General features: G+C 40.1%; 2 protein-coding genes across 26 annotated transcripts in view; one reads left to right on the top strand and one right to left on the bottom strand.

Moving 5' to 3' along the window:
• The first annotated feature begins 1,576 nt into the window (after positions 1–1,576).
• On the top strand, positions 1,577–22,204 carry hsf1 (heat shock transcription factor 1). Of its 15 annotated transcripts, none has more exons than XM_051390781.1 (17): positions 1,577–1,984; positions 10,898–11,006; positions 11,885–12,021; positions 12,413–12,537; positions 12,624–12,699; positions 15,128–15,189; positions 15,290–15,368; positions 15,580–15,698; positions 16,433–16,617; positions 16,795–16,945; positions 17,314–17,385; positions 17,611–17,716; positions 18,616–18,669; positions 18,821–18,980; positions 19,282–19,851; positions 20,210–20,709; positions 20,943–22,204. In XM_051390781.1, exons 1-15 carry the CDS (start codon positions 1,859–1,861, stop codon positions 19,530–19,532), a joined length of 1,812 nt encoding a protein of 603 aa, XP_051246741.1. In that variant the 5' UTR covers positions 1,577–1,858; the 3' UTR covers positions 19,533–19,851; positions 20,210–20,709; positions 20,943–22,204. The 15 variants fall into 15 exon arrangements, with proteins under 15 accessions (XP_051246741.1, XP_051246742.1, XP_051246750.1 ...); XM_051390782.1 differs by lacking the exon at positions 20,943–22,204 and having other exon boundaries at positions 19,282–19,392; positions 19,444–19,851; positions 20,210–20,886; XM_051390790.1 differs by lacking the exon at positions 20,943–22,204 and having other exon boundaries at positions 19,655–19,667; positions 19,733–19,851; positions 20,210–20,883.
• A 103-nt stretch (positions 22,205–22,307) lies between these two features.
• Positions 22,308–27,734, bottom strand: part of si:ch211-80h18.1 (uncharacterized protein LOC555593 homolog) — a 32,120-nt gene continuing 26,693 nt past the window's right edge. For 6 of the 11 annotated variants that reach the window (XM_051390867.1, XM_051390877.1, XM_051390869.1 and 3 more), the window contains 11 exons: positions 27,678–27,707; positions 27,465–27,503; positions 27,183–27,245; positions 26,850–26,912; positions 26,740–26,772; positions 26,591–26,653; positions 26,438–26,497; positions 26,325–26,360; positions 24,900–24,950; positions 24,355–24,399; positions 22,308–22,689 (listed from right to left, as the gene is read on the bottom strand). In XM_051390867.1, coding sequence (XP_051246827.1) covers positions 22,655–22,689; positions 24,355–24,399; positions 24,900–24,950; positions 26,325–26,360; positions 26,438–26,497; positions 26,591–26,653; positions 26,740–26,772; positions 26,850–26,912; positions 27,183–27,245; positions 27,465–27,503; positions 27,678–27,707 — 518 coding nt within the window. In that variant the 3' untranslated portion in view covers positions 22,308–22,654. The remainder of the gene's footprint in view (positions 22,690–24,354; positions 24,400–24,899; positions 24,951–26,324; positions 26,361–26,437; positions 26,498–26,590; positions 26,654–26,739; positions 26,773–26,849; positions 26,913–27,182; positions 27,246–27,464; positions 27,504–27,677; positions 27,708–27,734) is intronic. The other 5 variants (XM_051390873.1, XM_051390872.1, XM_051390874.1 and 2 more) reach the window with 5 other exon arrangements.

Raw genomic sequence — 27,734 nt, 5'->3', positions numbered from 1 at the left:
ACAACAGGCCTCAGGCTAAATCCTGACAGAAAAAGCAAAAAAGTTTTCCAGTTTAAGAAAGTATTGTAATATTTCAACTGATGCCATTTTGTAAAACCAGCTAATTCAGAAGGCTATCACTTTGATGAAAAGGATACAACTAGGTTTTCAATTTCATTTATATTATTTACATTTTTATCAGTATATTCAAAGATTCATTCCATATATTCAAAGATTCATTTCCTAAACGGCATGCCATAATTATATAATATATATATATATATATATATATACATATATATATATATATATATTATTCACACCTGTTCCTTCTTCATAATGGCTTGCCCTTTCTTGGAGGATGTACTGGATGAGGAAGCCCTAATCCTCAGACGAGCATTTAGTCCTGAAAGAGTCTTCTGGGACAGGTCAGACCCATTGGCTGTTGGAGAGGACTATCTCAGTGAGAGATACAGATTCTCAGGTGATGGACTAAGATATTTATGTAGGCTGCTGGGTCCAAAAATACAGCACCAGACGGCAGGAAGCCATGCTCTCACTGTACCACAGATGGTCTGTGTTACATTGAGATGTTCTGCAAGTGGGAGCTTCCTTTATTCTGTTGGGGATGCAGAGAACCTCAATAAAGGAACCATTTACAGCACATATCCTGGCTTGGTGGGCCGCCCCCCTGTGCCAGTTCTATGGGCTTTTTTTAACTGCTACAATCATACAGACATTCAACATGTCAGCAGACACCTAATCTATTCACCTCATTTATTCACTGTTATCTACTTTAGAGTCACTGACCAGCCTGCAAAATGTTCTTGTATTTAACTTTAACTTGCTGCCAGGTCCTTTTATGGCCAGACAAGTTTGTTCTTTATGAAGGATAGAAAGATAAAATAGATAAAAATAGATTAAATGACACACATTGTGGATAATTGTTTGCACTTAATCATACTCTACATTTAAGTAACATGAACCTCTACTTGCCACATTTAAAGCAAAGTGTACAACAGTTGATTAGTGGACTTACAGTAACTCCTTTAGTCCTTTAATTGGAGCCTAATGATGACAGTTCCAGTGGAGCACTGTTTATTCATTGTACAGTTTTGGACTACTTAAGCATTAAGCCGGTCTGCTATTGTCTGCCAGGCTTTCTCTCTTTCTTTAATTATGGCATTGGTATTGCCTTTGTTTCTTCTATCTTCCACCTCTTCATAGAACTCCATCAGGAGCTGTTGTTCAGCGACTCTTATCCATGTTCCCATCGGTGATTCTGTGAGCGATCGCGAGGTCTATTTCAGTATGCCGTGAACACGCACTTATCCCGACTATCTACACCTGGCTTAACATAGCCGCACCTTTTCATCCTGGCTCGGCAAACGTGCAACCGATGAGCCCCGGATGTACCGAGCAGGCTAGGTCAAACTGCGCTTGCTGAATTATCCTGGATGTCTTTATTCTACTTTTGTGTAATACCCCTCAGGATAACCAACATATCCCGGGTTAATCCCTTATCCTGGTTTTGTGCGATACCCCTCAGATTATAAAACATGACGTCACAAGGCGACCAAACGTTCACGTTACGTTGCTATCGTGACGTAATCAAGCCGCGACAGGCAGCTAGCTACGCAGTTGTTTGTTGGATCGGATTTGTTGGAATTTTCCACTGCGGACTTTAAGAGACTCGGACCCGAACCCTGACCCAGCGGAGACCGCCACAGACCGCCACAGACCAGAGCCAGGACCCACTTGTGTGTGATCCGGGTCCGAGCGCGTTCCGGTTCCGTGTGGACCGTCAGCCCGTCCGGAGGCTCACTGGTAGCATCGGTAGCATCGGTAGCATCGGTAGCTCAATGTGCGTTTGATCCTGATGGAGTGTCCCGGAGGAGGAGCGGGAGGGGCGGTGCTGTCCGGAGGGAACGTCCCGGCCTTTCTCACCAAACTGTGGACCCTGGTGGAGGACCCGGACACCGACCCGCTCATCTGCTGGAGCCCGGTAGGCACATTAGCTTAGCTTAGCATAGCAGAGAGCTAACGACAGTTAGCAGTCCTTCAGTGAACTTTGATCAGAGCTGTTAGCTGTTAGCTGTTAGCTTCACACAGGGAGCTAACAGCTAACAGCTAACAGCTGATTGTTACTGTCGGTGAGTTGTTCTGTATAATGCCCTGGTCCGCTAGCAGCCCGGTGGTGGTGGTGGTGGTGTTGTTGTTGTTGTTGTTGTTGTTGGTGTTGTTGTTGTTGTTGCTGCTGTTGCTGTGGTGATATCACTGTATTGATTATTACCTGTTCAACAGCAGTAATGATTGTGAATCAGACTAAAGAACAAATAAAAACAAATAAAAAGCAGTTTACTCAGAATACCTGAATAAACCTCTTTAGTGTGAATTATTCACAATCAGAACCAGAATCGGGTTTATTGCCAAGTACGTTTTTACACATACCAGGAATTTGTGTTGGTGCATAAAAGTCCCACATCAATAAAGTACTTTATTAAAATATAAATAAAGATAGACAGAAAGATCTAAACTGTACAGGAGAGACATTTACAATGTGCAGAACAACAGGAGAGCATTAATATATATATACAGGGTTTAAGAGTCGGTGTCAGTGGGGGTTCTGGTGGGTTTAAGAGTCAGTGTCAGTGGGGGATCTGGTGGGTTTAAGAGTCGGTGTCAGTGGGGGATCTGGTGGGTTTAAGAGTCAGTGTCAGTGGGGGATCTGGTGGGTTTAAGAGTCAGTGTCAGTGGGGGTTCTGGTGGGTTTAAGAGTCAGTGTCAGTGGGGGATCTGGTGGGTTTAAGAGTCAGTGTCAGTGGGGGATCTGGTGGGTTTAAGAGTCGGTGTCAGTGGGGGATCTGGTGGGTTTAAGAGTCAGTGTCAGTGGGGGATCTGGTGGGTTTAAGAGTCAGTGTCAGTGGGGGTTCTGGTGGGTTTAAGAGTCAGTGTCAGTGGGGGATCTGGTGGGTTTAAGAGTCGGTGTCAGTGGGGGTTCTGGTGGGTTTAAGAGTCGGTGTCAGTGGGGGATCTGGTGGGTTTAAGAGTCGGTGTCAGTGGGGGATCTGGTGGGTTTAAGAGTCGGTGTCAATGGGGGTTCTGGTGGGTTTAAGAGTCAGTGTCAGTCGGGGTTCTGGTGGGTTTAAGAGTCGGTGTCAGTGGGGGATCTGGTGGGTTTAAGAGTCAGTGTCAGTGGGGGATCTGGTGGGTTTAAGAGTCGGTGTCAGTGGGGGTTCTGGTGGGTTTAAGAGTCAGTGTCAGTGGGGGATCTGGTGGGTTTAAGAGTCGGTGTCAGTGGGGGTTCTGGTGGGTTTAAGAGTCGGTGTCAGTGGGGTTCTGGTGGGTTTAAGAGTGGTGTCAGTGGGGTTCTGGTGGGTTTAAGAGTCAGTGTCAGTGGGGGTTCTGGTGGGTTTAAGAGTCGGTGTCAGTGGGGGTTCTGGTGGGTTTAAGAGTCGTTGTCAGTGGGGGATCTGGTGGGTTTAAGAGTCGGTGTCAGTGGGGGTTCTGGTGGGTTTAAGAGTCGGTGTCAGTGGGGGGTTCTGGTGGGTTTAAGAGTCGGTGTCAGTGGGGGTTCTGGTGGGTTTAAGAGTCAGTGTCAGTGGGGGATCTGGTGGGTTTAAGAGTCAGTGTCAGTGGGGGTTCTGGTGGGTTTAAGAGTCGGTGTCAGTGGGGGTTCTGGTGGGTTTAAGAGTCGGTGTCAGTGGGGGGTTCTGGTGGGTTTAAGAGTCGGTGTCAGTGGGGGTTCTGGTGGGTTTAAGAGTCAGTGTCAGTGGGGGGATCTGGTGGGTTTAAGAGTCAGTGTCAGTGGGGGGTTCTGGTGGGTTTAAGAGTCAGTGTCAGTGGGGGTTCTGGTGGGTTTAAGAGTCGGTGTCAGTGGGGGTTCTGGTGGGTTTAAGAGTCGGTGTCAGTGGGGGTTCTGGTGGGTTTAAGAGTCGGTGTCAGTGGGGGTTCTGGTGGGTTTAAGAGTCGGTGTCAGTGGGGGATCTGGTGGGTTTAAGAGTCAGTGTCAGTGGGGGTTCTGGTGGGTTTAAGAGTCAGTGTCAGTGGGGGTTCTGGTGGGTTTAAGAGTCGGTGTCAGTGGGGGTTCTGGTGGGTTTAAGAGTCGGTGTCAGTGGGGGTTCTGGTGGGTTTAAGAGTCGGTGTCAGTGGGGGTTCTGGTGGGTTTAAGAGTCGGTGTCAGTGGGGTTCTGGTGGGTTTAAGAGTCAGTGTCAGTGGGGGTTCTGGTGGGTTTAAGAGTCAGTGTCAGTGGGGGTTCTGGTGGGTTTAAGAGTCAGTGTCAGTGGGGGTTCTGGTGGGTTTAAGAGTCGGTGTCAGTGGGGGTTCTGGTGGGTTTAAGAGTCGGTGTCAGTGGGGGGATCTGGTGGGTTTAAGAGTCGGTGTCAGTGGGGGGTTCTGGTGGGTTTAAGAGTCGGTGTCAGTGGGGGTTCTGGTGGGTTTAAGAGTCGGTGTCAGTGGGGGTTCTGGTGGGTTTAAGAGTCAGTGTCAGTGGGGGTTCTGGTGGGTTTAAGAGTCGGTGTCAGTGGGGGGTTCTGGTGGGTTTAAGAGTCGGTGTCAGTGGGGGTTCTGGTGGGTTTAAGAGTCGTTGTCAGTGGGGGGATCTGGTGGGTTTAAGAGTCGGTGTCAGTGGGGGGTTCTGGTGGGTTTAAGAGTCGGTGTCAGTGGGGGTTCTGGTGGGTTTAAGAGTCGGTGTCAGTGGGGGTTCTGGTGGGTTTAAGAGTCAGTGTCAGTGGGGGTTCTGGTGGGTTTAGTCAGTGGGGGTTCTGGTGGGTTTAAGAGTCGTTGTCAGTGGGGGGATCTGGTGGGTTTAAGAGTCGGTGTCAGTGGGGGTTCTGGTGGGTTTAAGAGTCGGTGTCAGTGGGGGTTCTGGTGGGTTTAAGAGTCGGTGTCAGTGGGGGTTCTGGTGGGTTTAAGAGTCAGTGTCAGTGGGGGGATCTGGTGGGTTTAAGAGTCGGTGTCAGTGGGGGTTCTGGTGGGTTTAAGAGTCGGTGTCAGTGGGGGTTCTGGTGGGTTTAAGAGTCGGTGTCAGTGGGGGTTCTGGTGGGTTTAAGAGTCAGTGTCAGTGGGGGTTCTGGTGGGTTTAAGAGTCGGTGTCAGTGGGGGTTCTGGTGGGTTTAAGAGTCGTTGTCAGTGGGGGTTCTGGTGGGTTTAAGAGTCGGTGTGTCAGTGGGGGTTCTGGTGGGTTTAAGAGTCGGTGTCAGTGGGGGTTCTGGTGGGTTTAAGAGTGTTGTCAGTGGGGGTCTGGTGGGTTTAAGAGTCAGTGTCAGTGGGGGTTCTGGTGGGTTTAAGAGTCAGTGTCAGTGGGGGTTCTGGTGGGTTTAAGAGTCAGTGTCAGTGGGGGTTCTGGTGGGTTTAAGAGTCGGTGTCAGTGGGGGTTCTGGTGGGTTTAAGAGTCGGTGTCAGTGGGGGTTCTGGTGGGTTTAAGAGTCGGTGTCAGTGGGGGTTCTGGTGGGTTTAAGAGTCGGTGTCAGTGGGGGTTCTGGTGGGTTTAAGAGTCAGTGTCAGTGGGGGGTTCTGGTGGGTTTAAGAGTCGTGTGTCAGTGGGGGTTCTGGTGGGTTTAAGAGTCGGTGTCAGTGGGGGGTTCTGGTGGGTTTAAGAGTCAGTGTCAGTGGGGGTTCTGGTGGGTTTAAGAGTCGGTGTCAGTGGGGGGTTCTGGTGGGTTTAAGAGTCGGTGTCAGTGGGGGTTCTGGTGGGTTTAAGAGTCGGTGTCAGTGGGGGGTTCTGGTGGGTTTAAGAGTCAGTGTCAGTGGGGGTTCTGGTGGGTTTAAGAGTAGTGTCAGTGTCAGTGGGGGTTCTGGTGGGTTTAAGAGTCGTTGTCAGTGGGGGTTCTGGTGGGTTTAAGAGTCGGTGTCAGTGGGGGTTCTGGTGGGTTTAAGAGTCAGTGTCAGTGAGAGAGTGCACCATCATCGTCTTCGGCAGGTTGAACTTCCCCAGCTGCTGCAGGAAGTACATCCTCTGCTGGGCTGTCTTGGCTCCTCTGGTGTTGCTACCGATTCCCTTCTGAGTCCCGCTCATGTATTGAGCTACGTGCTGCGTAGGGGCCTTCCATGTTGGGAGAGACATGGTTATTGGCCGGTAGTTCAGGATTAGGACCGTCCTGCCCTGGGTCCCAGCTGGTTCATCTGTGCTGCTAGGCATTCATGGAGTGCTGTTAGCTTCTTCAGCCAGTAGGCATGGATCATATCAGGGCCTGGTGCTGTCCAGCTCTTCATCTTTGACACTCTTTCTTGGATGTCTGCCATTGAGATGGTTACTGGTTTTTGCACAGGCGTCTCCCAGAAGATAATAAGACGATGTACAAGAGGCATCATTGTGGGGAAAATTGAACAAAAAGTGGCATGTCCAAAATTATTCATACCCTTTGCAAACTGTTACAGTGGGAAAATCCAAATAGTCCAAACCAACTGCAGCTCTCTGCAGTTGGTTTGTGGACAGTCATGGCTAAGACAAAGGAGCTCACTGAGGACCTGCGGCTGCACATTGTGGCTTCTCACAAGTCAGGAAAGGGCTATAAGGCCATATCTAAATGTTTTCAAGTTCCAGTGGCTACAGTGCAAAGTATCATTAAAAAATACAAGACGTTCCGCACTGTGGGAAATCTCAGGGGATGTGGTTGGAAGCCAAAAGTGACACCTGTGCTGGCCAGGAGGATAATGAGGGAGGTGAAAAAGAATCCAAAGATCACCACCAAGGCCATCCTGGTGAATCTGGGCTCTGCTGGTGGCAACGTCTCAAGGCAGACAGTCCAACGGACACTGCACACTGCTGGGTTCCACAGACGCAGACCAAGGAGGACGCCAGACTTCTGGTCTTCTGTTTCATGGTCAAATGAAACAAAAATTGAATTGTTTGGCCACAGTGATGTATCCTTCATTTGACGTAAAAAAGGAGAAGCCTTCAACCCTAAGAACACCATCCCCACATGGTGGTGGGAACCTAATGCTTTGGGGGTGTTTTTCAGCCAATAGACCAGGGAACCTAATCACAGTAAACGGCACCATGAAAAAAGAGCCATACATCAAGATTCTCAACAACAACATCATCAGGCAGTCTGCAGAGAAACTTGGCCTTGGGCACCAGTGGACATTTCAGCACGACAACGACCCAAAACACACAGCAACAGTGGTGAAGAAATGGTTAGCGGACACAAACATTAACGTTTTGCAGTGGCCCAGCCAGAGTCCTGACTCGAATCCAATTGAGAATCTGTGGAGGGAGCTAAAAGATCAGGGTGATGGCAAGGAGACCCCCCAACCTGAAAGAGTTGGAGCTCATCACTAAAGATGAATGGGCAAAAATACAAGTGGAGACTGAAGCTGGTCAGCGATTCTAGGAAGCGTTTGATTGCTGTAATAGCTTGTAATAATGGCTTTTCTATTGCTTCTTGAGAAGGTATGAATAATTTTGGACATGCCACTTTTTGTTCAAATGTAAATAAAAGCTAAGAAATAATTTTCCCCACAATGATGCCTCTTGTACATCGTCTTATTAGCTTCTGGGAGACGCCTGTGTCATTTCCAATCAAGAAAAAACTTTAAGTTTAAGTAATTTTAAGTCATAATTTGCCAGGGGTATGAATAATTTCGGGCTTGACTGTATAATACACAGTATATCCATTAATACAAAGTATATACAATAATACACAGTATATACAATAATACACAGTATATACATACATAATACACAGTATACACATATATACAGTATATACATACATAATACACAGTATATACATACATAATACACAGTATATACATACATAATACACAGTATACACAATAATACACAGTATATACATACATAATACACAGTATACACATATATACAGTATATACATACATAATACACAGTATATACATACATAATACACAGTATACACAATAATACACAGTATATACATACATAATACACAGTATACACATATATACAGTATATACATATATAATACACAGTATATACATATATAATACACAGTATATACATATATAATACACAGTATATACATACATAATACACAGTATATACATACATAATACACAGTATATACATATATAATACACAGTATATACATATATAATACACAGTATATACATATATAATACACAGTATATACAATAATACACAGTATATACATATATAATACACAGTATATACATATATAATACACAGTATATACATACATAATACACAGTATATACATACATAATACACAGTATACACATATATACAGTATATACAATAATACACAGTATATACATATATAATACACAGTATATACATATATAATACACACTATATACAATAATACACAGTATATACATATATAATACACAGTATATACATATATAATACACAGTATATACATATATAATACACAGTATATACATACATAATACACAGTATATACATACATAATACACAGTATATACATACATAATACGCACTATATACCATAATACACACTATATACCATAATACACAGTATATACATATATAATACACAGTATATACATACATAATACACACTATATACCATAATACACAGTATATACATATATAATACACAGTATATACAATAATACACAGTATATAATACACAGTATATACATACATAATACACAGTATATACATACATAATACACAGTATATACAATAATACACAGTATACACATATATACAGTATATACAATAATACACAGTATATACATATATAATACACAGTATATACATATATAATACACAGTATATACATACATAATACACAGTATATACATACATAATACACAGTATATACATACATAATACACAGTATATACAATAATACACAGTATACACATATATACAGTATATACAATAATACACAGTATATACATATATACAGTATATACAATAATACACAGTATATACATATATAATACACAGTATATACAATAATGCACAGTATAATACACAGTATATACAATAATACACAGTATATACATATATAATACACAGTATATACATATATAATACACACTATATACAATAATACACAGTATATACATATATACAGTATATACAATAATACACAGTATATACATATATAATACACAGTATATACAATAATGCACAGTATAATACACAGTATATACAATAATACACAGTATATACATATATAATACACAGTATATACATATATAATACACACTATATACAATAATACACAGTATATACATATATACAGTATATACAATAATACACAGTATATACAATAATACACAGTATATACATATATAATACACAGTATATACAATAATGCACAGTATAATACACAGTATATACATATATAATACAGTATATACAATAATACACAGTATATACAATAATACACAGTAAGTGAACCAGTTTATACTAACTCTAACCCACACACACACAGACACACACAGACACACACACACACACACACACACACACACACACACACACATGTGTATATATAGGCGGGAACAGAATTAGCGGCAGCAACATGTAGCTGCAGTATCCAGTTGCTTGTCCCTGTCTATTGATCGACTGTAAACACTGATATTTAATACAATCAATAACCGATCAATCTCAGTACAGAACACTTTAAATTAATAGTTTGATATGATTTCTCATTATGGCGGCACAATGTAGTAAAAACAATACATTACAAATATTCACAATTAGTGGGAATTAACTTTTTTATAGAAATTAAACTTTTACTGAAAAAATCAATAATAAAAAATAAATAAATAAATGAGTTACTGTTGTTTGAGTCTGAACCAAACAAATAAACATATATTGCAGAACACTAATTATTCAATTCAATTCAATTTTATTAACTTGTATAGCGCCAATTCATAACAGAAGTTATCTCAGGACACTTTTCAAATAGAGCAGGTCTAGACCGAACTCTTTAAAACATTAATTACAGAGACCCAACAGTACCACCATGAGCAAGCACTTGGCGACAAGGGCAAGGAAACACTGCCTGTTAAAAGGCAGAAACCTAGGACAGATCCTTCGGCTCTAGGTGGGTGGTCATCTGTCTCGACAACAACAACACACTGGGTTAGCATACAGCAGCTGAAGGAACAAAAACAACAACAACACACTGGGTTAGCATGCAGAACAACAATGTATGTTCACTGGGCATTCTGTATGTTATCTGTATGTTCTGTATGTTCTCTGTATGTTCACTGAATGTTATGTATGTTCTCTGTACGTTCTGTATGTTTTCTGTATGTTCTGTATGTTCTCTGTATGTCACTGTATGTATGTTCTCTGTATGTTCTCTCTATGTTCACTGTATATTCACTGTATCTTCTGTATGTTCTCTGTATGTTCTCTGTATGTTCTCTGTATGTTCTCTGTATGTTCACTGTATGTTCACTGTATGTTCTCTGTATGTTCTCTGTATGTTCACTGTATGTTTTCTGTATGTTTTCTGTATGTTCACTGTATGTTCTCTGTATGTTCACTGTATGTTCTCTGTATGTTCTCTGTATGTTCACTGTACATGTTTTCTGTATGTCACTGTATGTTCTCTGTATATTCTCTGTATGTTCTCTGTATATTCACTGTATATTCACTGTATCTTCTGTATGTTCTCTGTATGTTCTCTGTATGTTTTCTGTATGTCACTGTATGTTCTCTGTATGTTCTCTGTATGTTCTCTGTATATTCTCTGTATGTTCTCTGTATGTTCACTGTATGTTCTCTGTATGTTCACTGTATGTTTTCTGTATGTTCACTGTATGTTCTCTGTATGTTCACTGTATGTTCTCTGTATGTTCACTGTATGTTTTCTGTATGTTCTGTATGTTCACTGTATGTTCTCTGTATGTTCACTGTATGTTCATTGTATGTTCTCTGTATGTTCACTGTACATGTTCTCTGTGTGTTCTCTGTGTCAGAGCGGAACCAGCTTCCATGTGTTCGATCAGGGTCGGTTCTCTAAGGAGGTTCTACCAAAGTTCTTCAAACACAACAACATGGCCAGTTTCATCAGACAGCTGAACATGTGTGAGTATTGATGGGCCAGGATCAATGTGTTTTCATAAAAAAAGTCTCATGTGGACAGTTAGAGTAATATCTCTATACAGGTCAGAGGTCAGCAGGGGGTCACACACGATGTAAATACAGGCTGAATTATAAACCACACACTGTACTATCAGTGTATTGATTAGACCAAAAACAAACTGACAGCAGAGAAGTTGTTTCTTCTACCATTAAAACCAGTGTTTAAATAAAGTGTATGATGGTTACTGTACGGCAGCAGTTAGCCGTTAGCTGTTAGATACTACACGCTACATAGTACATTGTAGATATACTACACATATTACATAGTACATACTATCAAGCCAGGCTTAGCTGGTGCACCTATGAATCAGAATCAGAAATACTTTATTGATCCATTGATTGATTTGTTTATTACAGTTGTTCTATTCACACAATGTTAAAGAATACAAATAATACTTATATTACAATATCTAACACAATATATATAGAATAGAAATGTATGTATAGGTTTATACATATAAGTAAAAAAATAAAAATGGAAATAGAAATATAATAAAAGCCTATGTACCTTTATTGTAATAAAATATATACACTATATGCTAATGTATACAAAGTAAATGTAAATGTATTCCACAGTATGTGCAGACAGAAATTAAAAAGTAATGAGTTTTGGTGTTGCAGAAGAATGATTGCACATTGTATTGCACATTGACCCGGGTATTGCACCTTAATCAATATTCGGCACCAGTTTAATGACAATGACTCTGAGTTTTGCCACTCTGAGGGAGGAGTTAAAGATTGTATGAAACTTGGACAGCATACTCCTCTCTGACACCGCCAGTAAAGATGTGTATTAACTGCGTGTACCTGTGTGTACTCAGATGGGTTTCGTAAAGTGGTTCACATCGAGCAGGGCGGTCTGGTGAAACCAGAGAGAGATGACACAGAGTTCCAACATCCGTTCTTCATCCGAGGACAAGAACATCTGCTGGAGAACATCAAACGCAAAGTCACCAACGTACGTACCTGAGAACATCTGTATATTATTTATAGTGAACTTTAGTTTTATGATCAATATGATAGAAATTATCAGTATGGTGTTGTCATTAGAAGGAAGACACCATATCTGTTCTTGACTCAACCCACTGCGTACTACTAACATGTACCACATACTTACCAAGGTCTTGCTCATGGTGGTACTGTTGGGTCTCTGTAATTAATGTTTTAAAGAGTTCGGTCTAGACCTGCTCTATTTGAAAAGTGTCCTGAGATAACTTCTGTTATGAATTGGCGCTATACAAATAAAATTGAATTGAATTAAATTGAATTGAATTGAACTGAAAACCTGTGCTCTATATATCTATCTCTATCTCCATGGTAACGGTGTCCGTGTGCTGTAATTGGCTCAGGTGTCGTCTGTGCGCCAGGAGGAAGTGAAGATGTCGACAGATGAAGTGAACAAGATCCTAAACGACGTCCAGCTGATGAAGGGGAAACAGGAAACTATAGACTCCAGGATCATCGCCATGAGACAGTGAGAACTGATCCTAGATCAGGAACCTGCAGTCAGTCCAGCATTCAGCGAGTCGATCAATAAACCTGATCCTGTTTGTGTTTTAGTGAGAATGAGGCTCTGTGGAGAGAAGTGGCCAGTCTGAGACAGAAGCACGTTCAGCAGCAGAAAGTTGTCAACAAGGTAATCAATACAGCATTACATCAATATATCAATACCTGTACATCTACACTGAAGCTGAAGTTCACAATGCTAACAATGCTAACATCATCTATATCAGTATATTAGCATTAGCTTCTACCTCAACCACAGGTGAGCCTATCTTGACGCCAGGATCATAATTACGTACATTATATATACTGTACATTATATATACACAGTAATTATACATACTGTCATTATATATACACAGTCATTATATATACTGTACATTATATACACTGTCATTATATATACTGTACATTATATACACTGTCATTATATATACTGTACATTATATATACTGTCATTATATACACTGTCATGATATACACTGTCATTATATATATACACTGTCATTATATACACTGTACATTATATACACAGTCATTATATATACTGTCATTATATATTCTGTACATTATATATACTGTCCTTATATACACAGTCATTATATATACTGTCCTTATATACACAGTCATTATATATACTGTCATTATATATACTGTACATTATATATACTGTACATTAAATATACTGTCATATATACTGTACATTATATATACTGTACATTATATACACTGTCATTATATATACTGTACATTAAATATACTGTCATATATACTGTACATTATATATACTGTACATTATATACACTGTCATTATATATACTGTACATTAAATATACTGTCATATATACTGTACATTATATATACTGTACATTATATACACTGTCATTATATATACTGTACATTAAATATACTGTCATATATACTGTACATTATATACACTGTCATTATATGATGAGATATTGTAGCCAGCCTGTCTAGTATCAAGCCCAACTCGGCTCCGGGGCCAGATGGCCTGAGAGGTAGAGTTTTAAAAGAAAATGTTCATGAACTTAAAGGTATTGTGTTGGAGTTATTTCAGTATTTGCTAAATTCTCTAACAATGCCCAAATAATGGAAAATGTCTTATATCATGCCTCTCCCCAAAAAGCCTGGAGCTACCGAATTAAAAGATTTCAGGCCCATTGCTCTTACTTCTATCTTGGGAAAATGTTTTGAGAGAGTTATAAGCAGACAAATTACAGCGTCGGTTTCTAACAGCTTAGATCGTCTCCAGTTTGCTTATAAATGTCAGAGGGGAACTGATGACGCAACTGTCAGTATGTTCCACACCCTGTCAAAGCACCTTCAAGTCCCCTCCCACCTTGCTAGGGCCCTGTTTATCGATTTCACTTCTGCTTTTAATCGCTTGCAAATTCACATCCTGCTGCAGAGACTTATTGATATAGGAGTAAATGGTGGTATTATCCAGCTTGTTAGGGACTTCCTCTCTGACCGCCCTCAACAGGTTCTGGTCAATAATACTCGGTCCAACATCATTGTGCTTAATACTGGTGCCCCGCAGGGGACTATTTTATCCCCATTACTTTCTCGATATACACAAACGAATTCCAATTAGATCTGGAAAAGTTTCGTTTGTTTAAGCATGCGGATGATATGGCCCTGGTTGCCTTATTGAAGAAGGGGGACATAGTGGGAGAGGAAGTATACAGAGCATATGTGTCATCTCTCCTGAAGTGGTGTGATGAAAGCTTCTTAGAGATCAATGTAACAAAAACACAGGAACTTGTCTTTCATGAAAAGGACCCTGTGCAGCCCCTTATAATTAAGGGACAAATTGTAGAGGTAGTAAACAAGTTGAAATATTTAGGTACATATATTGATTGCAACCTAAATTTCAGTGAAAACACTGACTATATTTTTAAAACCTGTAATCAGCGACTCCACTTACTACGCAAGCTCAACTCCTTTAGAGTGAGCAAGCATATTAAGGAAACAGTTTATAAGAACCTGATAGAGGGCATCCTAACTTTTAACATGGCAATGTGGTACAGTAATCTAAACATAAAAGGAAGAAGCAAGCTGCAGAGAATAGTAAACATAGCCTCAAAAATCATAGGTATAAGACAGAAACAATTAAGTTGTGTGTATGAGGATGTGCTTAGGAAAAAAGCTGTCAAAATAGCAAACGATCCCTCTCATCCACTTAATAAGGAGTTTGAACTTCTTCCCTCTGGTAGACGATACAAAGTACCAAGGGCAAATCGTAATATCTTTAAAAATTCCTTCATCCCAAGTGCCATTGGAGAACTGAACACCATGTCCTGTTGATGCGTTTTTAATGTAACTGCCATTGCTGTCCTGCTTTTTGCCCTGAAGATGTTTGAGTGTAAGTGTTGTTGTTGTTGCCGTCCTGCTTGTTGTTTTTATGAGACCAAAGACAAATTTCCACATTGTGGACAATAAATGAAACAAATAAACAAACAAATATATACTGTACATTATATATACTGTACATTATATACACTGTCAATGATCTTAACCAAAACTCTCTTTCCCTGCAGTTGATCCAGTTCCTGGTGTCTCTCGTCCAGTCCAACCGGGTCCTGGGAGTCAAGAGGAAGATGCAAGTTTACTAAACAATATACTACATTGTATAGTACACAACTGTGTTTAGTACTGTGTAATATGTGTATTTACTGTGTGATATGTGTATTTATGTGCAGTCCTCTGATGCTGAATGACTCTAGCTCCACCCACTCTGTGCCTAAATACAGTCGGCCGTTCTCATTGGAGCACATGCAGGTAACTTGTCAATGACTCACCTGTCAGAGGTCACATGACTCATTGTTAATGTTCTCTTAAAGATACGTTTGGTTTGATGATGGTTTATAATGTTACAGAAGGCCTCTCTGATGTTATTGACTGTTTGGATTGGTAGGTGAGCTGATTTGATTTTTATTGATTGTTAAAAGTTGATTCCTGACTGATTAGTCCTGACTGTTTGTGTTTTCAGGCTGCAGCCAGTCTGTTCTCAGCTGACTCCCCAGTGAATTCTGGACCAATAATCTCTGACATCACAGAGGTTGCCACGCCCACAGCTGAGGATGTGGTCAGTGATTGGACGGATGCAGGGTGAGAAGCAATGAAATAATTTCTACTGTGGTCAGTTAATTTCATATAGCCTGAAAGGTCGAGTTCAAAACATGGGCAGCAGAAGCAGCAGAAAAATACGCAGATCAAAATTAAGACACCAAAGACTCCTCAGAGGGCACCAGAGAGCTGAAGACTCCTCTTCAGCTCTCTTTGGGCTCTTAATTTTGATCTGCGGTGCATGTTACTCCTTATGTTGTATTTTTCTTTCTTATTAATTCTCCTTTGTTGTATTTTTCTGCTGATCATGTTTTGAACTTGACCTTTCAGGCTATATGAAAGATATTGCAGGAGGTGAATTAGAGTCAAATGATACACACATTGATATGATTCAGTGTGGCTTAAATTTCCTGAGGATTTCATTATCTCTGATGCCAATCAACAATAAACCTCCATGAATCCCCCAAAAGACAATCATCATGTTTCATCTTTGTTTTTTTTAGTATCAAAGAAATCCAGTGATAACTGCCTGTACATGCATGATACACTGGTAACAGGAGCTGCTAACAGCTAATTCAGCTCACTGTTAATGGAGACAATCGGACCCAATGTATGGAAAGAACTGGAGTACTGACCTGTAGCTGACATTACAACTGCACATTTGATGAGCTTTTATAGGGTCTTGCTCTCCTGATGGATTTGTGTCAGTGCTTTAGATATAGGGCAGAGGTCATAGCATTTTCTAACAGACAATCCTCTGCCTGTTTGACCTGCAGAGAGAGCCAATCAGTCAACGTCAAACAGGAACCATCCAGTCCTGATGTGGAAGTGTGTTCTTCTCTGGAGGGCGGAGCTTTACCTGTAGACACGCCGCTCTCACCCACCACCTTCATAAACTCCATCCTACAGGACAGCGAGACGCAGCTGACCCCAAATACCTCCACCACCAATCCTACAACAGGTAACAACTTATAAACACCTCCACCAGTGGTTACTAACGGTTTGTGGTGTATTTTCACTGACTCTGGTCTGTATTGATTTTCAGTTTTAGCAGTATTGATGATTGTATTGATGATTGTCAGTAGCAAAGTATCTTCTCTCAGTTTGATCCTTGACTCTCTGTTTCGAATCTCTCTAGCCAGTCCAATTGTTTTGGTGAGCCCTGCTTCCACTGGGCCCCTCCCACCAACCCCAGCCAGCCAATCACCTGCTTCCGTTCCCATCCCAGATACTGCCCCCAGCCCCTCCAAAACTCAGCAGAAATGTCAGACCATCGCCTGTATTGACAGGTAAGTCTTTTACACCTGCTTTACAATCAGGTTGACTGCAGGTAGAGTTACCTGCTAGTGTTATCTGCTCTTAGCTACCTGTGTTGCTAACAAATGCCCCAAAACCTTCAAACAACTCCTAACCGATCACTTTAACTGCCATGAATCATTGCTCCCCTCCTACTGTCCCCTCTTGGTATCCCCTCCTTACCCCCTCCCTGACCCTCTATGGGAACATGTTACCCAGAATGCGCTGTTGTCTATATAAGAAGGTAATAAATGTCTGATTAAGGGTAGGGTACCTGCTTAGTAATCTGCAGTATGTTCTATATGTGTTCTCCTCAGATGGTAGTTTCTTTTTGTCATTAAAACCCCTGTGCTTCCCTCAGACCCCGCCCCCCTCCCTCTGCAGGTGGAGTCTCACCTGACGTTTGGCGCTTCTTATCAACACGATCTGACAAGTGAATCAATGAATCAAATAATCTTTAAGATTTTAAATATTAGTTTGTTTCAAAGGATCAGTCTGGTGATGTTCTATATGTTTCTTTTTGTCTCAACAGTGAATATTGCGAACATGTTGTTCAACGTGAGATTTCATGACAAGAAGAAAATATAGAATAACACCAGACTGATGATCTAACTTAACATCCTGTCTGTCTCTCTGCCTGTCTGTCTGTCTGTTGCAGGTCAGAACTGTCTGATCATGTGGACAGTATTGACAACAGTCTAGAAAACCTGCAGAGCATCCTGAACACGCAAACCTTCACCTTCGACACTTCCCCACTCATGGAGGTCAGTCAGTTCATTAACAGTGACCAATAACAGTGACCAATAACAGTGACCATTAACAGTGACCATTAACAGTGACCATTAACAGTGACCAATAACAGTGACCAATAACAGTGATCAATAACAGTGACCAATAACAGTGACCAATAACAGTGATCAATAACAGTGACCAATAACAGTGATCAATAACAGTGACCAATAACAGTGACCAATAACAGTGACCAATAACAGTGACCAATAACAGGGACCAATAACAGTGACCAATAACAGTGACCATTAACAGTGACCATTAACAGTGACCATTAACAGTGACCAATAACAGTGACCAATAACAGTGACCAATAACAGTGACCATTAACAGTGACCATTAACAGTGACCATTAACAGTGACCAATAACAGTGACCAATAACAGTGATCAATAACAGTGACCATTAACAGTGACCATTAACAGGGACCAATAACAGTGACCAATAACAGTGACCAATAACAGTGATCAATAACAGTGACCAATAACAGTGACCAATAACAGTGATCAATAACAGTGATCAATAACAGTGATCAATAACAGTGACCAATAACAGTGATCAATAACAGTGACCAATAACAGTGACCAATAACAGTGAGCAATAACAGTGACCATTAACAGGCGGCTGTGGCTCACAAGTAGAGCGGGTCGCCTACTAATCAGAAGGTTGTTGGTTCAATCCCCGGCTCCTCTTGCTGCATGTCGAAGTGCCCTTGACCAAGACACTGAACCCTAAACTGCTCCCAATGCTGCATCAGTGTGTGAATGTGTGTGAGTGGCTGTAGTGACTATAAGTACAGTCCATTTACCATTTACCATAACAGTGATCAAAGATCAATAACAGTGATCAGTAACAGTCTGTCTGTGTGTGTTCAGTTCTTCAGTTCGTCCTGTCCATCTGGAGACTTTGACCTCGACAGTTTGGATACTGTGAGTTCAACAACACTCTTATTTTCTTTCTGTACTTCCTGTCCTGAATATTTTCACAGTAAGAGCAGCTCTCTGCTCACATTTGAATAAAAACAACCATTTGATCGTGATGTCACGGCTGTCTGACTGTGATGTCACTATTTCCTCTCAGCTACTTTCTGAAGAAGTCCCTAAAGGAAGTGATGAAAGCACCGCCAACCACACAGGTAACAACGCACTGACTCAGGTAACACAGGAAACACTGACACAGGAAACAGGAAACACAGACACAGGAAACACAGGAAACACTGACACAGGAAACACTGACACAGGTAACACAGGAAACACTGACACAGGAAACACAGGAAACACTGACACAGGAAACACAGGAAACACTGACACAGGAAACACAGGAAACACTGACACAGGAAACAGGAAACACTGACACAGGAAACAGGAAACACTGACACAGGTAACAGGAAACAGGAAACACTGACACAGGAAACACAGGAAACACAGGAAACACTGACACAGGAAACACAGGAAACACTGACACAGGAAACAGGAAACACTGACACAGGTAACAGGAAACAGGAAACACTGACACAGGTAACACAGGAAACACTGACACAGGAAACACAGGAAACACTGACACAGGAAACACTGACTCAGGAAACACAGGAAACACTGACTCAGGAAACACAGGAAACACAGACTCAGGAAACACAGGAAACACTGAGACAGGTAACAGGAAACAGGAAACACTGACACAGGAAACAGGAAACACTGACACAGGAAACACAGGAAACACTGACACAGGAAACACAGGAAACAGTGACTCAGGAAACACAGGAAACACTGACTCAGGAAACAGGAAACACTGACACAGGAAACAGGAAACACTGACACAGGAAACAGGAAACACTGACACAGGAAACAGGAAACACTGAGACAGGTAACAGGAAACAGGAAACACTGACACAGGAAACAGGAAACACTGACACAGGAAACAGGAAACACTGACACAGGAAACACAGGAAACACTGACACAGGAAACACAGGAAACACTGACTCAGGAAACACAGGAAACACTGACACAGGAAACAGGAAACACTGACACAGGAAACACTGACACAGGAAACAGGAAACACTGACACAGGAAACAGGAAACACTGACACAGGAAACAGGAAACACTGACACAGGTAACAGGAAACACTGACACAGGTAACAGGAAACAGGAAACAGGAAACACTGACACAGGAAACAGGGAAACACAGGAAACAGGAAACACTGACACAGGAAACAGGAAACACTGACACAGGAAACACAGGAAACACAAGAAACACTGACACAGGAAACACAGGAAACACAGGAAACACTGACTCAGGAAACACAGGAAACACTGACTCAGGAAACAGGAAACACTGACACAGGAAACACAGGAAACACAGGAAACACAGACACAGGAAACAGGAAACACTGACACAGGAAACACAGGAAACACAGGAAACACTGACGGACAGGAAACACTGACACAGGAAGCAGGAAACACTGACACAGGAAACAGGAAACACTGACACAGGAAACAGGAAACACTGACTCAGGAAACAGGAAACACAGACTCAGGTAACAGGAAACACTGACACAGGAAACAGGAAACACTGACACAGGAAACAGGAAACACTGACACAGGAAACACAGGAAACACTGACTCAGGAAACACAGGAAACACTGACACAGGAAACACAGGAAACACTGACACAGGAAACACTGACTCAGGAAACACAGGAAACACTGACACAGGAAACAGGAAACACTGACACAGGTAACAGGAAACACTCACACAGGTAACAGGAAACAGGAAACACTGATGACACAGGAAACACTGACACAGGAAACAGGAAAGACTGACACAGGAAACAGGAAACACTGACACAGGAAACACTGACACAGGAAACACTGACACAGGAAACAGGAAACACTGACACAGGAAACACAGGAAACACTGACACAGGAAACACAGGAAACACTGACACAGGAAACAGGAAACACTGACACAGGTAACAGGAAACAGGAAACACTGACACAGGTAACAGGAAACAGGAAACACTGACACAGGAAACACAGGAAACACTGACACAGGTAACAGGAAACAGGAAACACTGACACAGGAAACAGGAAACACTGACACAGGAAACACTGACACAGGAAACAGGAAACACTGACACAGGAAACACTGACACAGGAAACACTGACGGAACGGAACCACAGGAAACAGGAAACACTGACACAGGAAACAGGAAACACTGACACAGGAATGTTGTTGAATGTTATAAAGAGTTCGGTCTAGACCTGCTCTATTTGAAAAGTGTCCTGAGATAACTTCTGTTATGAATTGGCGCTATACAAATAAAACTGAATTGAATTGAATTGACTCAGGTCACACAGGAAACACTGACACTGATTTTATTGAATGCCTGTTGTCATGGTGACTCTGTGCTGCTTTCTGATTGGTCCAGGGAAGCAGCTGGTGCATTACACGGCCACACCTGTCCTGATGTCTGAACCAATCAGCTTGGGGGAGGGCGGAGTTGACCTGCCCTCCCTGCTGGAGATGGAGGCGGAGCCTTTCTTCAGCACTGACCCACCCACCGATGACCCGGCTGCCCTGCTTAGCCACGCCCACCTGGACTCTGACCTCTGACCTCTTCAGAGGGGGCAGGGACGTAGAATGTGATTTATCAGTCACCATAGCAACGGGACAGTCTGAGCGCTGACTCAGCAGCAGCAATAGATGATGAAATCAATCGATCAGCTGTAGATCAATCAGTAGGTCAAAGGTCATGTTTTTATTATGCAGTCGATATTAACAGTTTATATACCTGTGTCTTCTTCTACTCTTTTTATTTTAGCTGTCTTTGCTGCTTTAATGAAACGTTCTCAGAGAACAGAGTCAACCTGCTCTCAGGTGTGACAGGATCATGTGACCCAGCTGTTCTCTGTGTTCTGCATGTTGATTGGTTGTTTAAAATGTAGAAGATGAACAGAATCTTATCTAAATATTTTTGGAAGAGTTTATTATGAATGAAAAGTGTTAATTGTCGCCCAATGACCCTTGTTACCATGGAGATGCATTTATTTGACCTGTTGGATCAATATCAGTTCTGGTTAATCAGATCAGGTATCAGCCACGATGTCATTGATCTGCATTAAGTGATGAGAGAGACAGACAGACAGACAGACAATGCACAGTGTTGATTTGAGTTCCTCTTTTAAAATGACGGACAGAAGATCAATATTTAAACATCACATCTGGCTGTTGATTGGTTGATCAGAACTGATCCACAAACAGGAAGTTGCCCTTCAGTATAAAGCGTTTGTCATTACCATGTTTACTTTGGTAATGTTTAAATTTAAACGTGAATGAAATGTGTTTGACCCACCTGACAGCGCTCCAGCTGCCGGGGGGAGAGGGATTGTGGGAAATAAAGACGAGGGTCAAAGGTCAGATAAAATGTTGAAAACACTTCAGTTGAATAAAACCTTTTAAACCAACACAGTGTATATTTATATTTTCACTATTGAACACCTCATGATGGTGATGTCATTAGGTTGTTGATAAAGAACTGATCAGTTTGGACAGAAGACAAATTCTCAGTTTGATGTTCAAAATAGAAAAAAAACATTTATTGTAGATGTTTAAAACCACATTTTACAGTCTGACAGTGAAGGTGATGTCACATCCTGTATGATGTCATCAGCTTAAAACAGCGTGTCAGTGGCGATCCAGCTGAAACTTTATTCTGATTGGTTTCCACTCACTGATTCTCTAAAACCAACATCTATAAACAAACTTTAAATATTTCATAAACACCACGGAGCTGCTGCTGTTCAGTGGGCGGGGCCTACAGCTAGTGGGAGGGGTCTGATTTCCTGGGCCAAGCTGATTGGTCAGTACACTGGAATCGGTAGCGCAGGAATCGAACTCGCGGCTTGATGTGGAAGTCAGCAGGTATCCTCCAGTTCCACATTTTCTGCACCTGAAACAGAAAAACCTTTTAATCTTTATCTTTAAAGTTTGATGTTAAAACATTTGGAACATCAACAGTTTTGACTTCATCTCTCTGTTACAGCAACTGTTTACATAATCAATCAATCAATCAATCAATCAATCCATTCTGTTGATTTTCAAACCAAACTTCATGTTCTGCACTGTTTTCTGACATTTTATAACAATACATACAATAATAATAAAACTATACATATGTATAATTTTAGATAATTATACTTTTATAATGATAAAACTATATATGATACATATAATTATATAATATATATGTTATATATAGAGTAACATTTAGCAATCCTCTAGTATACAATATGTAGTATACAGTATGTTGTATACAGTATATAGTATGTAGTATGTACAATATGTAGTATATAGTATACAGTATATAGTATGTACAATATGTAGTATATAATATACAGTATATAGTATGTAGTATACGGTATGTAGTATATAGTATGTAGTATATGGTATGTAGTATGTAGTATATAGTATATGGTATGTAGTATATAGTATGTAGTATTCAGTATGTAGTATATAGTATACAGTATATAGTATATAGTATGTAGTATATAGTATGTACAATATATAGTATACAGTATATAGTATGTAGTATATAGTATATGGTATGTAGTATACAGTATGTAGTATATAGTATGTAGTATATGGTATGTAGTATACAGTATGTAGTATATAGTATATTGTATGTAGTACACAGTATGTAGTATATAGTATGTAGTACGTAGTATATTGTACATAGTATGTAGTATGTAGTATATAGTATGTAGTATGTAGTATATAGTATGCAGTATGCAGTATATAGTATATAGTATGTAGTATATAGTATGCAGTATGTAGTATATAGTATGTAGTATATAGTATATGGTATGTAGTATGTAGTATACAGTATGTAGTATATAGTATGCAGTATATAGTATATAGTATGTAGTATATAGTATATGGTATGTAGTATATAGTATACAGTATATAATATGTACAATATATAGTATACAGTATATAGTACGTAGTATATAGTATATGGTATGTAGTATGTAGTATGTAGTATATAGTATGTAGTATGTAGTATATAGTATGTAGTATGTAGTATATGGTATGTAGTATATAGTATATGGTATGTAGTATATAGTATACAGTATATAATATGTACAATATATAGTATACAGTATATAGTACGTAGTATATAGTATATAGTACGTACTATATAGTATATGGTATGTAGTATGTAGTATGTAGTATATAGTATGTAGTATGTAGTATATAGTATATAGTATGTAGTATGTAGTATATAGTATACAGTATATAATATGTACAATATATAGTATACAGTATATAGTACGTAGTATATAGTATATAGTACGTACTATATAGTATATGGTATGTAGTATGTAGTATGTAGTATATAGTATGTAGTATGTAGTATGTAGTATATAGTATATAGTATGTAGTATGTAGTATATAGTATACAGTTCTCCAGATATCTTTACAGAATAAATCAGGACAGAGCTGTAATGGACTGTCCAGACCAGAACCTGCACTGTGCTTCAGCAGTCTGCAAATAGGGCTTAAATACTCATACTGGGTCAGAGTTAATACAGGGGTCAGAGAGCATGGTACGAACCTTCAGGACCCTGACCAGATGGGTTGTACTGTTCAGTGACTGTACCTGCAGAGAACAAGCAGAACCAAGAAAACAGAGAAAAAAACAAGCCTTCAGCACCTGGTCTCAGGTAAAATACCACGATCCTGCCCCTAACGAGGACCAGATCCACTGAACACCTGGTTTCAGGCAAGATACCACGATCCTGACCCTTAACATGGACCAGCTCTACCAACATAAACCACAACTTGTGCTTGCTCATGGTCGTACTGTTGGGTCTCTGTAAATAATGTTAAAGAGTTCGGTCTAGACCTGCTCCATTTGAAAAGTGTCCTGAGATAACTTCTGTTATGAATTGGCGCTATACAAATAAAATTGAATTGAACTTCAGACAGGTTACAGAGACAGAAACTGGTTTGACCTGGAGCTCATAGACTGGCTCTGGATTTCTTCCAGGCCAGTTTCAGACTGGAGTTCTATCAGTTTCACTCTGGTTTCTACTTGTTTTACACGTCGTAGCCTATAGTAAATAAATAACAAACAAACTGAACATTTATAAAACTTACCAGCCGTCTGTGTGTGAGCCGTCACAGCTGGATGACCTGAAGGAAACACAGCTTCACATGAATTCACATTCCATTATTATTGATTATTTTTGATCATTACTGATCATTATTGACAATGAAGCTTTAATCGAATACATTTGAATGTTTTTTTATTTTCTGAAGCATTCAGTGGTTTAAAGTGATTGTTATTCTGCTGCGTGAATAAATGTAAACTCTTCTTCTGCTGCTGCGTGAATAAATGTAAACTCTTCTTCTGCTGCGTGAATAAATGTAAACTCTTCTTCTGCTGCGTGAATAAATGTAAACTCTTCTTCTGCTGCGTGAATAAATGTAAACTCTTCTGCTGCGTGAATAAACATAAACTCTTCTTCTGCTGCGTGAATAAATGTAAACTCTTCTTCTGCTGCTGCGTGAATAAATGTAAACTCTTCTTCTGCTGCGTGAATAAATGTAAACTCTTCTTCTGCTGCGTGAATAAATGTAAACTCTTCTTCTGCTGCGTGAATAAACGTAAACTCTTCTGCTGCGTGAATAAACATAAACTCTTCTTCTGCTGCGTGAATAAATGTAAACTCTTCTTCTGCTGCGTGAATAAATGTAAACTCTTCTTCTGCTGCTGCGTGAATTAATGTAAACTCTTCTTCTGCTGCGTGAATAAATGTAAACTCTTCTTCTGCTGCGTAAATAAATATAAACTCTTTTTCCGTGAATAAATGTAAACTTCTTCTTCTGCTGCGTGAATAAATGTAAACTCTTCTTCTGCTGCGTGAATAAATTAAATTTTTGCTGTGAATAAATGTCAACTTTTTCGTGAATAAAGTCAACTCTTCTTCTTCTGCTGCGTGAATAAATGTAAACTCTTCTTCTTCTGCTGCGTGAATAAATGTAAACTCTTCTTCTTCTGCTGCGTGAATAAATGTAAACTCTTCTTCTTCTGCTGCGTGAAGTAATGTAAACTCTTCTTCAGCTGCGTGAATTAATGTAAACTCTTCTTCTGCTGCGTGAATAAATGTAAACTCTTCTTCTTCTGCTGCGTGAAGTAATGTAAACTCTTCTTCTGCTGCGTGAATTAATGTAAACTCTTCTTCTGCTGCGTGAATTAATGTAAACTCTTCTTCTGCTGCGTGAATAAATGTAAACCCTTCTTCTTCTGCTGCGTGAATAAATGTAAACTCTTCTTCTTCTGCTGCGTGAAGTAATGTAAACTCTTCTTCTGCTGCGTGAATAAATGTAAACTCTTCTTCTGCTGCGTGAATTAATGTAAACTCTTCTTCTGCTGCGTGAATAAATGTAAACCCTTCTTCTTCTGCTGCGTGAATAAATGTAAACTCTTCTTCTTCTGCTGCGTGAAGTAATGTAAACTCTTCTTCTGCTGCGTGAATTAATGTAAACTCTTCTTCTGCTGCGTAAATAAAGGTGACTTACTGGAGTCGAGTGGACTTCTTGTTGGATCTGCTGAAACTACAAACACACACAGTTTAATATGTTTGACCTTTAACCTCACCTGTATATCAGCCATGTTGGAAGGCGGGGCTTACCTGTGTCTGTACCTGTGGAGTCTGTTGCCACGGTAACCAGGTCTGTGAAGGAGTAACCACCTGAAGTTGAAAACAACAACAGCAATAAACACATGACGATTGACATCAGCAAGCCAAAGACAGACAGACAGGTGTGCAGACAGACAGGTGTACCTGGGCGTAGTGTGTGTGTGAACGCGTCTACAGATTGGCTGTGCAGGACAACAGGTGACGACTCTGTAACATGATCATGTGACAGGAAGTAAGTACAGACAAACTCCTGATATTGTGATTGATGTGGTTGTCATGGTAACAAGTCTTACCTGTGACATCATGGCTGAGTCCGAGACCTGATGCTGGAACCAATCAGTACACAGAGTCAACACTGTCAATCAATCTATTGATTTATTAATCAATAAGTCCTCTATCTCACCTGTGAGGTCGATGTGAAGACCGGTCACTGAGTCTGCTCCATCTGATGACATCACCATAACATCTGATGACATCACCATCATCATCATTAGGTTGGTTGATCATTTATTAATGTAAGTAAGTAATGATGATTTAATATGATAAAGTAATTCATCAGGTAAAGTCATGACATCATAGCTGAAGATGATTAGCTATAATCAGTTCATTATTTATTTATTTATTAGTTCTCAATAAAGAAAAAAGGTCATTAAACAGATTGATAGCTGATCAGTCTATGAATAATCATTTCAAAATCTGATGGATCAATAAAAGACTGATAGATCAATAACAGTACCTGTGAGATCAATCTGGAGGTTCTGAGTCTGAAGATCATTGAAGGAAACGAGTCGATCAGTAACTGAAAAAACAACACACACACATATTTATTTATTTATTTATAAACAAATAAATAGAACTGTATTTATACATATATTATATGTATAAATACAAATATAAACTCAACATAAGAATTGATCTTCCTCCATAAACAATGTCACACTTCAGTAAAACACCTATCGACTTCAGTACCTGCAGCACCGTCACATTCACACTGATTGATTGATTGATGATTGATTACCTGCGTTTGAGTCCATCAGCAGAGTCTGTCGACCGTTTCCTGAAAAACACAAACTGTCAGCCTGACTCATCTGAACAGCAAGTGTAAATAAAAGAATCACATAATAATATAATAACATAAAATACAGTTCAAAGAATTATTGATTTCAAACGGCACTGAGAGAACAATAACCAGATCAATAAGATTGATAAGAAATATCACTGATATTCTTACCGTGTGCATCAGGTGAGTCGGCTCCATCTGCTAGTAAAAATACAGAATAAATAAATG

The sequence above is a fragment of the Dicentrarchus labrax genome, unplaced genomic scaffold (genome assembly GCF_905237075.1).
Source record: "Dicentrarchus labrax unplaced genomic scaffold, dlabrax2021, whole genome shotgun sequence".
NCBI lineage: Eukaryota > Metazoa > Chordata > Actinopteri > Moronidae > Dicentrarchus > Dicentrarchus labrax.
This window is presented reverse-complemented; position numbering and strand designations above follow the sequence as displayed.